The sequence below is a fragment of the Anguilla anguilla genome, chromosome 12 (genome assembly GCF_013347855.1).
Source record: "Anguilla anguilla isolate fAngAng1 chromosome 12, fAngAng1.pri, whole genome shotgun sequence".
In the NCBI taxonomy this organism is placed as follows: Eukaryota; Metazoa; Chordata; class Actinopteri; order Anguilliformes; family Anguillidae; genus Anguilla; species Anguilla anguilla.
In genome coordinates this window covers 40,632,768-40,646,301 of record NC_049212.1, presented here as the reverse complement: position 1 = coordinate 40,646,301, position 13,534 = coordinate 40,632,768, and the positions used below count along the sequence as shown (strand labels likewise).

Below are 13,534 nucleotides of genomic sequence, written 5' to 3'. Positions count from 1 at the left end.
ACAGGCACGAGCATCCAATTTACAAACAACTGGCATTCATCGTCTGAAACACCCTGGATGGCCAGAAAAAAACAGATGTTTCATGAATCCCAAGTTGTTTTTTTTTTTTGTTTTTTTGGACATTTTATTAAGAACAAAATTAGAAAGAAATTAAGATTTTTTTTAAATGAGACCCATTGACTACCTTGCCTGCGCAGGTTGTTTCCAAGGCCTAAATTGGCTGCTGACAAAACCATGAAAACTAAATTTGGCCCCTCTGAACTGGAGTTTGAGGCCCTTGCTCTAGAACAGAGTTGTGTAAGACCTGGAAACAGATCGCCTAATTTGTGAGAACTATTCCAGGTGTAGTGTAGTTCTGAGATTTAGACGGTTTAAACACAAGGTTTAGGGCAGTTATACCAAACAGGAATAAACAGGAAGTAGTCCAGGCTGTCTACGTAAGATTATTATGAGCCTGATAAGTGAGGCCAATTTTTTTGTTTTAAAAAGGAGTACAACCAGACTGGCCTCCTTCAATATTTTTTGCTTTATTCAGAGTAACACACAAAAAAGGATTCCAGCTCAGAGGCTATTCTTTTGGGGGGGGGGGGGGGTGGCAGACTGTGACACACATCTCTCGGCCATTCATTGATTTGTATCTTAATCTTAATTTCTGCTTTTACTTTCTTCATAACGTGTAATTAATCCCAGAGGGGACATTCATCCTCAGAGAAAATCCAGAGAAAGATATAAATCAGGGCGGTTTGTCAGCACTTTAATCCAGCACAGGTAACGAGAATAGAGTTACGGTAAGTCTGTAATGTGGCTTAATGTTTGGGAATTATGTATTTGCGGAACTACATTCAACGTTCTCAGTTCGGTTTTCACAGACGAATAGGGAGTGATTAATATAATATCAGAAGATAAACACTAAAATATAATGTTTTACTACCACAGACATTACAATAGGTGTGAATACATGAATAAAATGAGTGTGGTAGAAAATGCAATAAATTAGATTAAAGTAAATTCAATATACTGTATAGCTCTTAATTAGAAAGGTCAAAATGTTTACGTAAAAGGAACATATTTGCATAGAGGGACATGTGTGTCAGTTGGTGATTAGTGTTAAAGACTTATGCTGTTTAAACTATGTTGAAGCAGACAGGTGATGGTCAAATTATACACTGGACATATCCTAATGTTCTGAACTGAATATTGTTATTTCTACCCTACAGGAAAATCCATCATGATGAATCACTCCTCTTTGGACACCACTATGACATTCACTTCATATGGATCATTCCGCCTGATCAATTACTTCTTTTTCACTCTCACTCTTCTTGTTTACCTTCTCTCAATTTTTTCAAATGTCTTTTTGATGCTGGTGATCTATTTTGAAGCCAGCCTGCACAAACCCATGTACATTTTTTTGTTCAACTTGGCAGTAAATGGACTAATAGGGAGCTCAACTGTTTGGCCAAAAGTCATGGAAAACCTTCTTTCAGACACCCAGAAGAGCTCATTTCTAGCTTGCGTAGTTCAGGTCTTTTGGTGCCATTTCTACATTGCTACTGCTTATACCACTTTCTCAGTCATGGCCTATGACCGATACGTCTCCATTTGCAAGCCTCTGCAGTACCACAGCATCATGACTCCCGGAAAAGTGAAAACACTGCTGACTGCGGCCAGCGTTGTTCCTCTGTCCTCTATATCTGTTCCTCTGTATCTCATATACAGACTGCCACTGTGCAAGTATGCCACTCAGAACCTGTTCTGTGATGTCATGACACTCCATAACCTCTCCTGTGTGAAAAGTGCTCTGGTTAACCTATACAGTTTATGCATGGTTACAAGCTTTGTTATTTTCCCTTGTATTATTGTCCTGCTCTCATACGCAGTGATCCTCAATGTGAGTCTGAAAGCCTCAAAAGATGCACAAAAGAAAGCACTCAGCACATGCTCTCCTCATTTAATCACCTTCGTTAATTTCGGGGTGGCTACTCTTTTCTTTGCGATTTACAACAGGTACAGCTCTTTTCTACCCAGAGAGGTTTATGTATTAATAACTGCAGATTGGTTTGCATTCCCCCCTCTGTTGAATCCAATTATATATGGGATCAGAACACAGGAGATCAGGAAATGTGTTGTAAAAACTGTGAGGAAAAAGGAGAGATTTTTCAGGAACTATTAGCATGTATACTGTTGAGTTCAGGCTGCAATCAGATACAATTAATCTGCTTTTCAAGAACTAAATCAAATAGGGACCAAAATTTACAAAATAAAGCATAGATGTCCAGATAAAGTTCTGGAACAAACTGTGCTGGATGAGTTGAATGAATATAAAATGATTCATACCAATTTCAAGCCAGATAATCTGCAGTATCTTGATGTTTTGGAGTGCAGTTTTGTCCACATTACAAAGAAGACCCCAACACAAAAAATGAAAAGGCTTTTCTTATGCTACTGTTTCCACCAGGATCGATGCAGTACAAAGTCTAATTGTCATATTACAATACATTTATGGTCAGCAAACAGTATTTATTCTTATGATTATGATTTGTCTGTGACCCCTGCCCATCTCCCTGTCATTCTCTGATTTTTCACCTCTGGTGCCTGTGCATATAATCTGAATTTGTTAATGCCACACTCTAAAAGCTAGGAAGTGTATTTTTACATTTATTTGATCATGTATGAACCTCGTATAATGCCAGCCTTTAATGGTAGAAATATTTTGGTGTCATTGTGCAGTATTAATGACCTCTGAAGTATATTGTGTGCTATTGTAACAGAACAAAGTAATGAATCTGGGCTTAGTAATGGGAATATTTTGGCTTGTTTTTAATTTTATGGTTGCATTTCTGTTTAATTGATTTTATTTTTTTATTTTTTTGTAAACAAAACATGTTCATATTTGTTTTGAGCAGTAATATACACTTAATGATGTTCATTTCTGTTTGGGGCCATTGCCCTAAACCTCAGGTTTAAACCCTCTAGACCTCACACAACTTACACAACTCTGTTCTAGAGCAGGGGCCCCGAACTCCAGTTCAGGGGGGCAAAATTTAGTTTTCATGGTTTTGTCAGCAACCAATTTAGGCCTTGGAAACAACCTGCTCAGGCAAGGTAATCAATGGGTGTCATTTAAAAAAAAATCTTAATTTCTTTCTAATTTTGTTCTTAATAAAATTTCCAGTGAAAAACCAACTTGGGATTCATGAAACATTTGCAGACCTTTGTTTTTTCTGGGCATCCAGGGTGTATCAGATGATGAACAACTCTTGTTTGTAAATTGGATGCCCGTGCCTGTTAATGCGATTAGCATAAGAAACACACTAGCAATCCCATGCACTGCAACACTCCAGGATAAGAGTCTGAGAGACTAACTGCACCAGAAGTTTAAACCTCTGCTAACTTGCTGCAACTGCCTCATAGCTTGTCCAGCCTAGATGAAGGAACTGCAACCCTAGTGGTGGAGAACCGCAGAGTCTGATGGTTCTCAGCACTGCAGCGCTTAATTGATGATGTAAATTTAAATCTGTTTCTTACATAGTTAAAGCCTCACCATTTCCAAAATATTTGGGCTTAAAATAACTGCATTTTCCCAATTCTAAAAAATGGACTCATTAAAGAAATGTGGACAGTTTGTGCTTTCTTCCCAAAACTTTCTTCCCAAAACCCCCCTGCCAGACAACAGGTAACAGGTGCTTCTCTCTCGTCCAGAACGCTATTCAGCAACTGAATGGCCAATGCTTTGATACTAATTGCTTGATCAAGTGCTATTGAAACAAATTTTGCACATATACTCACACAAAATTAATTCACTGCAATCGTTTGATAAAGATGATTTACTTTGGTGATTGACGTAAACGTGGGTGCTGTAGTTATAGAAATGATAGGTTTATAACTCTGCAGACATAATGAATTCAACATACAACACAAATAACCAAAGCTGTATATTCCCTATGGAATTAGTGACTAACGGGGGAGAGATCATACGTATGCAAAAGCACACTCCAATTAGCAGCAGCAGGGGAAGGGAGAAGCGAGCTGAATTAATTATGCACTGAAGAAATTACTTTTTTTTAAATTGCACTTTAAAAAGTTTCTCGAACTACTTTTTCCATTCTGCATTTTGCCTTGTTTTTTCACATTTGAGTTCTTTTCTTAGTGCGCCTGTAATACACCTTCACATATTTTCCCTTAGCCCATATCACAAATCCGCTATCATTTATAAGTAAAAATGTTGAAGTTGATACCTTTGTGTCCTCAATTTCAAGAACATTTTTTGCAACATATTGTTTCAAAATATTTATGAAATGGGTCATTGTTGGTGCAGAAATCTATGCCGTAATAATGGATGAGCACTGGCGAGAGAAGGTAGTACAGAAACGCGGCCTTTCTAGTGTTACATACAGTCACTGGGACTCATGACACATGCGTACGATCAGATTTGATCCTTAACTGTACTTATGTACATCTCTACAAACATTTTTTTCCTGCAACCGCAGACACACCTGCAGAGAGCGATTCATTTCTGATGTTTGCTCTCAGCGCATAACTTGGCATGCCTTCATGGGATTGCTAGTGTGTTTCTTACGCTGATCACATGAACAGGCTTGAGCATCCAATGTACAAACAGCCGGCATTCCTCATCTGACGCACCCTGGATATGCGCAAACTCAAAGGTCTACACATGTGCCATGAATCCCAAGTTGATTTTTTATTAACAAAATTAGAGAGAATGTAAAAACAGTTTTGTGAATGAGACCCATTGACTACAGTGCCTGCGAAGGTTGTTTACAAGTGCCTAGATTGGCTACCAGCTGAAAGGAAAGCACAAAAACCTGCAGACACTAAATATAGCCCTGCAGGACTGGAGTTTGGGGCCCCTGCTCTAAAATAGAGTTGTGTCAGACCTAGAACAGATCACCTAATCTGTGAGAACTATTCCAGTTGTAGTGCAGTTCTGAGGTATATGGGGTTTAAACACGAGGTTTAGGGCAGTTATACCAAACAGGAATAAACATTGTGAATATTACTGCTCAAACAAACAAACATTTATTTTTATTTACAAAAGAATAACAAAATCAACTGAAATGTGACCATGAGATTAAAAACAACAACAAACAAACAAACAAACAAACATGAATTTAAAACTTTTTAAGATTTTATTTACAAAAGCATAATAATATCAATTCAACTGAAATGCATACATGAGATTAAAAACAAGCCAAAATATGCCTCACACGTACGCATTACCAAGTGCACATTCATTTCTTTGTTCTGTTACAGCTGCACACATTATACTTCAGAGGTCATTAATACTGCACAATGACACCAAAATATTTTCTACCGTTAAAGGCTGGCATTATACGGGGTTCATACATGATCAAATAAATTTTAAAATACACTTCCTAGCTTTTAGAGTGTGGCATTAACAAATTCAGATTATATGCACAGGCACCAGAGGTGAAAAATCAGAGAATGACAGGGAGATGGGCAGGTGTCACAGACAAATCATAATCATAAGAATAAATACTGTTTGCTGACCATAAATGTATTGTAATGTGACAATTAGACTTTGTACTGCATCGATCCTGGTGGAAACAATAGCATAAGAAAAGCCTTTTCATTTTTTGTGTTGGGGTCTTCTTTGTAATGTGGACAAAACTGCACTCCAAAACATCAAGATACTGCAGATTATCTGGCTTGAAGTTGGTATGAATCATTTTATATTCATTCATCTCATCCAGCACAGTTTGTTCCAGAACTTTATCTGGACATCTATGCTTTATTTTGTAAATTTTGGTCCCTAATTGATTTAGTTCTTGAAAAGCAGATTAATTGTATCTGATTGCAGCCTGAACTCAACAGTATACATGCTAATAGTTCCTGAAAAATCTCTCCTTTTTCCTCACAGTTTTTACAACACATTTCCTGATCTCCCGTGTTCTGATCCCATATATAATTGGATTCAACAGAGGGGGAATTGCAAACCAATCTGCAGTTATTAATACATAAACCTCTCTGGGTAGAAAAGAACTGTACCTGTTGTAAATCGCAAAGAAAAGAGTAGCCACCCCAAAATTAATGAAGGTGATTAAATGAGGAGAACATGTGCTGAGTGCTTTCTTTTGTGCATCTTTTGAGGCTTTCAGACTCACATTGAGGATCACTGCATATGAGAGCAGGACAATAATACAAGGGAAACCAACTAAGCCTGTAGCCAAGCAAAGACTGTACAGATTAGCCAGAGCGCTTTTCACACAAGAGAGGTTATGGAGTGTCATGACATCACAGAACAGGTTCTGAAGGGTGTAATTGCACAGGGGAAGTGTGGATATCAGATATGCTAGGATAGATATAGAGACGAGAGGAACAACGTTGGCCGCAGTCAGCAGTGTTTTCACTTTTCCGGGAGTCATGATGCTGTGGTACTGCAAAGGCTTGCAAATGGAGACGTATCGGTCGTAGGCCATGACTGAGAAAGTGGCATAAGCAGAGGCAATGTAGAAATGGCACCAAAAGATTTGAACTACACAAGCCAGGAAAGAGATCTTTTGAGTCTCTGAAAGAAGGTTTTCCATGATTTTTGGCCAAGCAGTGGAGCTCCCTATTAGTCCATTTACTGCCAAGTTAAACAAAAAAATGTACATGGGTTTGTGCAGGCTGGCTTCAAAATAGATCACCAGCATCAGAAAGACATTTGAAAAAATTGAGAGGAGGTAAACAAGAAGAGTGAGAGTGAAAAAGAAGTAATTGATTGGGCGGAAGGATCCATATGAAGTGAATGTCATAGTGTTGTCCAAAGAGGAGTGATTCATCATGATGGTTTTCCTGTAGGGTAGAAATAAATTAGCAATATTCAGTTCAGAACATTAGGATATGTCCAGTGTGTCATTGTCGACAAGAATTTGATTGTACCTGGTCTGCCTACTGCCTACAACATAGTTTAAACTAAGTCTTTAAAATGAATCACCAACTCACACACCTGTCCCTGTATACCAATATTTTCCCTTTACATAAATATTTTGATCTTCCTAATTAAGAGCTGTACAGAATATAGAATTTACAGCGCAGAGCTTTCTACAACACTCTAGGAGTATTCATGGATTCACACCTAATCTAATGTGTAATATTTTACTATTTATCTTATGATATTATGTTAACCGCTCCCTATTTGTCTGTGGAAAGGAATGATGCTCACATTGAAAACTGAACTGAGAATGTTGAATGTAGTTCCGCAAATACACAATTTCAAAACTTTATACCCCAAACTTACCGTGACTCTACTCTTGTTACCAGTGCTGGATTAAAGTGCTGACAATCAGCCCAGATTTATACCCTTCTCTGGGTTGTTGGGAATTAGTGTGTTTCTATTTTGAAGAGGGAGGATGTCCCCTCTAGGATTAATTACGTTATGATGATAGCATCAGAAATTAAGACACAAAAATATGAATCATGGAGAGATGTGTGTCATAGTCCGTTGGGAGGCTGATTCTCAAGCTATCTGGGAGTCGCCCTGAATGGATGAGGGTTCTGTCCTCACCACGAAAACTTCTGAGATGTCATCACGTTTGCTTCGTAATCATCTGAATGAAGCAAAAATATGAAAGGAGGGCGGTTTCTCTACCCCTCCTTTTTAAAACAAAAAATTGGTCTCGCTAATAATCATATGGCGTTCTGTGCCTTGGCCATCCTGCTCATGGCCGTGTGGTTTCATGAGCCTGACCGTGCCGATTATAACCTCAGTGTTCCATGACCATAGACTTGCGGTGCTATAAGGCTGATCAGGCTGTTCATTAACTTATGCTCCAGTGACCCTGAGTGGGTTGACATACTGATGTGAGATTCATCCACCCAGCTTCCGAGAATATGCTTTATGGACCTGTATAGGTTTCGCTCTAATCTGAGGTGGTGAGGAGATCAAGCTAACTCAACAACTGACCAATGGCATAAGACTGGATAAATCCATTGGCAATCAGGTTGCAAAACAATAGTTTTGCAAACCACAAAATCCTTTCCTATATTGTCAAGTGAAAGCGAGGTCATGATTAGGAGATGGAGCATCTGGCACAGGCATTAGTTGCAAGACTCTTTCTTGTCATTTCTTGGCACTGTAGGTACATCATTTTTGCATATTAATTACGTAAAATCTACTTCATTAATGTGGATGTGCAATGTTTACATTATTTTCTTTTTCGGATGGATAAATGCTGAAGCTTATGTCAGGAATATTCTGTATGACAGGGATACTCTAATCTGGCCCCTATGGTCAGTAATACTTCTGGTTTTCATTCCTACGCTCTAATCAGGGAATGGTTTGGACCTGGAACGCCAGGTGAGTTGAATCTCTGGCCAATCAGTGACATTAATCACCAAATTATCAGGTAGAAAAGAAAATCAGCAGTATGTTTAGTCTGGAGGGCCAGACTGGAGGATGTTGACCACAGGTTGGCAATTCTGGTCCTACAGAGCAGCAGGGTCTCCTAGTTTTGGATTTTACCTTGACATCTGCACTGAACCTACAGGCGTAGGAAACTGGATGAGGTGTTAACTAACTATGTAAGAAACTGATTTAAGTTTATATCATCAATGAAGTGCTGCAGTGCTAAGAACCAGCAGACTCTGTGGCTCCCCACCATTAGGGTTGAAGTTAGCAGGGGTTTAAACCTCTGGTGCAGTTAGTCTCTCAAACTCAAATCCTGGAGCGTTGCAGTGTCTGCAGGTTTTCAGTGTGTTTCAGCTCTTGATTAACACTAGAAAGGCCAGAGCCGACACCATCGAACTTCAAAATTAAAATTACTCCAACACAGAAAACGTAACACCGCCCACTTTCCACAACTTTTCCTAAATAAATGGGCTTAAAATAACTGCGTTCTTAGAATTCTAAAAATGGATTGATTAAAGAAATACAGGCATTTTGTGCCATTTTTTTAAAACAAAATCCCCCTGCCAGACAATAGGTTACAGTTGCTGATACCAAGTGAATGGGTTTCTCTCTCCTCTGGCATGCTATTCAGCAACTGACTGACCGACGCTTTAATAATAATTGCAGGTTCAAGTGCTTTCGAAACTAGTTTAGATATATATAATATATATATAGATATATATAAAATCACACAAAATCATTTCACTGCAGTAATTTGTCATCAATCACTGAAATATCAAGCAGAAAAGAAAAACAGCAGTGCTTTTTGCCTTATAGGATAGTATTGTAGTATAGTATCTAGACTGCAAGTTGGCAATTTTGGTCGTAGAGAGCAGCACATTCTCCTAGTTTCAGATTTTACCTTCACATCTGCACTGAATTCAGACCTGAGATACAAGGTGACGTGCTGTCCATTTAAAAAACTGATTTAAATTTACATCATCAGTTAAGTGCTTCAGTGATGAAAACCAGCAGATCCAGTGGTTGCCCAAGCCTAGGGTTGCAGTCCCTTGATCTAAACTGAAGAAGTTATGGGAGGGTTGCAACAAATTAGCAGGAGTTTTAAACTGTGCAATCACGATTATTTTTAGTGTTGTACATAGTAATTTTTAAATAACTTTATGAAACGTAAGTCCTGTGGCTCATTCCAATTGCTTTCCTCCTAGGGTCCTTGACTGACCCGGAAATGGATCGAGGTCCGCCATGTTTTAGGATATTCCAAAATTGGCTGCTGACTGAAAGGAACCCATAGAGACCTACAGACACTAAATATAGCCCAGCAAAACTGGAGTTTGAGAGCCCTGCCCTAGAGCAGAGGTGTGTAAGACCTGGAACAAATCGCCTAATCTGTGAGAACTATTGCAGTTGTAGTGAAGTTCTGAGGTTTATAGGGTTTAAACATGAACTTTAGGGCAGTTACACCAAACAGGAATGAACATTGTGAAGTGTATGTTACTGCTCAAACAAACAAACATGAATTTAAAACTTGATTTTTATTTACAAAAGAATAATAATATCAATTCAACTGAAATGCAACCATGAGATTAAAAACAAACTAAAGTATGTCTCACTATTATCCATTACCAAGCTCAAATTGATTACTTTGTTCTGTTACAGTAGCACACATTATAATTCAGAGGTCATTAATACTGCACAATGACACCAAAATATTTTCTAGAGTTAAAGACTAGCATTATACAGAGTTCATGTATGATAAATTAAATTTAGAAATCCATTTCTACTTGGGAGTTTAGGCCTGGTGTTTTCTCTGTCTGTCTTCTTGCCTTGCTAATCTATAAAGTGTCTTTGTGTCATGTCTCTAAAAAGTGCTACACAAATAAAAATGAAATTAACTAAATTGAACTTCCTTGCTTTTAGAGTGTGGCATTACCAAATTCAGAATATATGCGCAGGCACCAGTGGTGAAAAATAAGACAATGACAGGGAGATGGGCTGGATTCACAGACAAATCATAAACATAAGCATAGATACTATGTATTGGCAATAAATGTATTATAATGTGACAATTTATGTTTAGTACTGCATAGATCCTGCTGGAAATTGTACTTTCTGAAGCATTATAAAAAGCCTTACCATTTTAATTTAATTTTGTTAAGATTTTTCTGTTTTTCTTTTTAGGTCAATAATCTATTTAGTCATTAAAATCCATATTAAGTGGATCTGACTGCAGCCTGAACTCAACAGTATACATGCTATAAGTTCCTGAAAAATCTCTCCTTTTTCCTCACAGTTTTTACAAAGCATTTCCTGATCTCCTGTGTTCTGATCCCGTAGATAACTGGATTCAATAGAGGGGGAATTGCAAACCAATCTGCAGTTAGTAATATATAAACCTCTCCCTGTAGAAAAGAACTGTACCTGTGGTAAATCGCAAAGAAAAGAGTAGCCACCCCGAAATTAATGAAGGTGATTAAATGCGGAGAGCATGTGCTGAGTGCTTTCTTTTGTGCATCTTTTGAGGCTTTTAGACTCACATTGAGAATCACTGCATATGAGAGCAGGACAATAATACAAGGGAAACCAACTAAGCTTGTCAACAAGCATGTGGCATACAGATTAACCAGAGCACTTTTCACACAGGAGAGGTTATGGAGTGTCATGACATCACAGAACAGGTTCTGAGTGGTGTACTTGCACAGGGGAACTGTGGATATGAGATACACAAGGAGAGATAAAGTGGACATAGGAACAACGTTGGCCACGGTCAACAGTGTTTTCACTTTTCCAGGAGTCATGATGCTGTGGTACTGCAGAGGCTTGCAAATGGAGACGTATCGGTCGTAGGCCATGACTGAGAAAGTGGTATAAGCTGAGGACATATAAAAATAGCCCCAAAAGACCTGAACTAGACAAGCTAGAAATGAGCTCTTCTGGGTGTCTGAAAGAAGGTTTTCCATGACTTTTGGCCAAACAGTTGAGCTCCCTATTAGTCCATTTACTGCCAAGTTGAACAAAAAAATGTACATGGGTTTGTGTAGGCTGGCTTCAAAATAGATCACCAGCATCAGAAAGACATTTGAAAAAATTGAGAGGAGGTAAACAAGAAGAGTGAGAGTGAAAAAGAAGTAATTGATTGGGCGGAAGGATCCATATGAGGTGAATGTCATAGTGTTGTCCAAAAAGGAGTGATTCATCATGATGGTTTTCCTGTAGGGTAGAAATAAATTAGCAATATTCAGTTCAGAACATTAGGATATGTCCAGTGTGTCATTGTCGACAAGAATTTGATCATACCTGATCTGCCTACTTCAAAGTAGTTTAAGCAAAATAGGTCTTTAGCACTAATCACCAACTCATACACCTGTCCCTTTATACCAATATTTTCCCTTTATGTAAATATTTTGATCTTCCTAATTAAGAGCTGTACAGTATATAGAATTTAGAGCACAGTGCTTCCTACAACACTCTAGGAGTATTCATGGATTCACACCTAATCTAATGTGTAAAATTTTACTTTTCATCTTCTGATATTATATTCATCACTCCCTATTTGTTTGTGAAAAGGAATGATGCTCACATTGAAAACCGAACTAGGAATGTTGAATGTACATACAAAAAACATAATTCCAGAACTTCATACCACAAACTTACCGTGACTCCACTCTTGTTACCAGTGCTGGATTAAAGTTCTGACGAACGGCCCAGATTTATATCTTTCTCTGCGTTGTTGGGCATTGGTGTGTTTCTATTTTGAAGAGGGAGGATATCCCCTCTAGGATTAATTACATGTTATGATGCAATTAAAAACAGCAATTAAGATGCAAAAATATGAATCACAGCGAGACGTGTGGCACAGTCCATAGGGCATCTAAATCAAGCCATTTACAAGCCCTGCCTCCATTGCAGTTGGGGATTCCATTCTCCCACAATACGTTTAGGGCTGTAATCCTTTTTCTGTTACGGCAAGAAAAAAGAAAAAGGGGAAGAAATGTATGGTAATGTAAGTAGACTAGCTACTCCACTCTTATGTACTGTAGTCTTAGAAGGTTTGCTTGGTAACGGGTGGCTTTGAAGATTGACCTTTAGGACAAAAGCCTGCAGACTGAGACCAAGAGTCAGAACACCATACCCCCATGGAAATTCCACCCAGACACACCTTCAAAAATACCAAAGGAAAATTTGAAAATTAATGTCCTAATGGAAGGTTTCTTAATACAACAGGGAACACCTTAAATAACCAGTGTTACTACATGGCAAACAGAGGGGGTAGACGAGAGCCAAGGTCAAATTGAACAAAACAGATTCGAAAAGAAATCCACTGGGCAGACAAACTAGAAGGGCCAAGGCAAGAATCTAAGTCGAATTGAATGAAACAATGTTCAACCACAAAATCTGATCGGTGATCTAGAAGGGCTACATGTTATGGGCAAGGCTCGTGACTGGCCCAAACACAAAAAGGACGACAGTCACTTAGTCGATAATAAAGAAAGAAAATAAATTAGTTTTGTCTTCGGTATATGCAAAAGTATTTCACAAATATATTAATGAACCGTTGGCACGCTGGTTCCGGCAAGATGAGAGAGAGTGAGCGAGAGTGAGCGAGAGTGAGAGAGAGTGAGCAAGAGTGACTGGAATCGGCCTCCATTTAATGGTCCCACCCAGGTGAAGCCAGTTACCTTAATCGGTACCTGGGAAAAGGACGAGTAAAGAGGAACATAGAGACTAAGAATTTTAAAGTGGCAAGTGCCCCCACCAGGACTGGAGGGGCATAACACTAGATGAGAATGGAAGTCTTAACAAAACAAGGTCAAACATGCAAAATCTAAGAAGCGATCACAATCCACAGGTACAGAGCAAACCTGAGGAGCGAGCCTTCCCCGGTGAATGGCGAACCCATGCCTTTTTCAAACCAAAGAGTAACTGTAAATGGAAATGGCCAATCTGATGACGAAGCAGAAAAGAAAATCAGAGGCACTCATACACGTGGCAGAGACAAACAAACCTAAACAGAGAACCTACGGCAGATCCGAACTGTTTTCACTTCATGTGTTGTTCTTTTCACAGATTCACGAACTGTAACTTTCCTTTCCGTATTGTCTCAAGGTGGAGAGGTCAAGGCTATGTCCGTGACAGCCGCCTAACTGTCCTCAAAGTATGCAC

At 38.7% G+C, this 13,534-nt stretch overlaps 3 protein-coding genes across 3 annotated transcripts; 1 reads left to right on the top strand and 2 right to left on the bottom strand.

Annotated features, from left to right (window-relative positions):
• The first annotated feature begins 765 nt into the window (after window positions 1-765).
• LOC118210149 (olfactory receptor 4E1-like) lies at window positions 766-3,181 on the top strand. Its single transcript, XM_035386087.1, has 2 exons — window positions 766-788; window positions 1,218-3,181. Exon 2 carries the CDS (start codon window positions 1,229-1,231, stop codon window positions 2,171-2,173), a length of 945 nt encoding a protein of 314 aa, XP_035241978.1. The 5' UTR covers window positions 766-788; window positions 1,218-1,228; the 3' UTR covers window positions 2,174-3,181.
• Window positions 3,182-5,226: 2,045 nt separating this feature from the next.
• LOC118210162 (olfactory receptor 4E1-like) lies at window positions 5,227-7,281 on the bottom strand. The gene is made up of 2 exons (XM_035386108.1): window positions 7,265-7,281; window positions 5,227-6,819 (listed from the first exon to the last, which is right to left on the bottom strand). Exon 2 carries the CDS (start codon window positions 6,807-6,809, stop codon window positions 5,865-5,867), a length of 945 nt encoding a protein of 314 aa, XP_035241999.1. The 5' UTR covers window positions 6,810-6,819; window positions 7,265-7,281; the 3' UTR covers window positions 5,227-5,864.
• Window positions 7,282-9,983: 2,702 nt separating this feature from the next.
• Window positions 9,984-12,040, bottom strand: LOC118210318 (olfactory receptor 52K2-like). Its single transcript, XM_035386397.1, has 2 exons — window positions 12,026-12,040; window positions 9,984-11,581 (listed from the first exon to the last, which is right to left on the bottom strand). Exon 2 carries the CDS (start codon window positions 11,569-11,571, stop codon window positions 10,627-10,629), a length of 945 nt encoding a protein of 314 aa, XP_035242288.1. The 5' UTR covers window positions 11,572-11,581; window positions 12,026-12,040; the 3' UTR covers window positions 9,984-10,626.
• Between the last annotated feature and the right edge of the window lie 1,494 nt (window positions 12,041-13,534).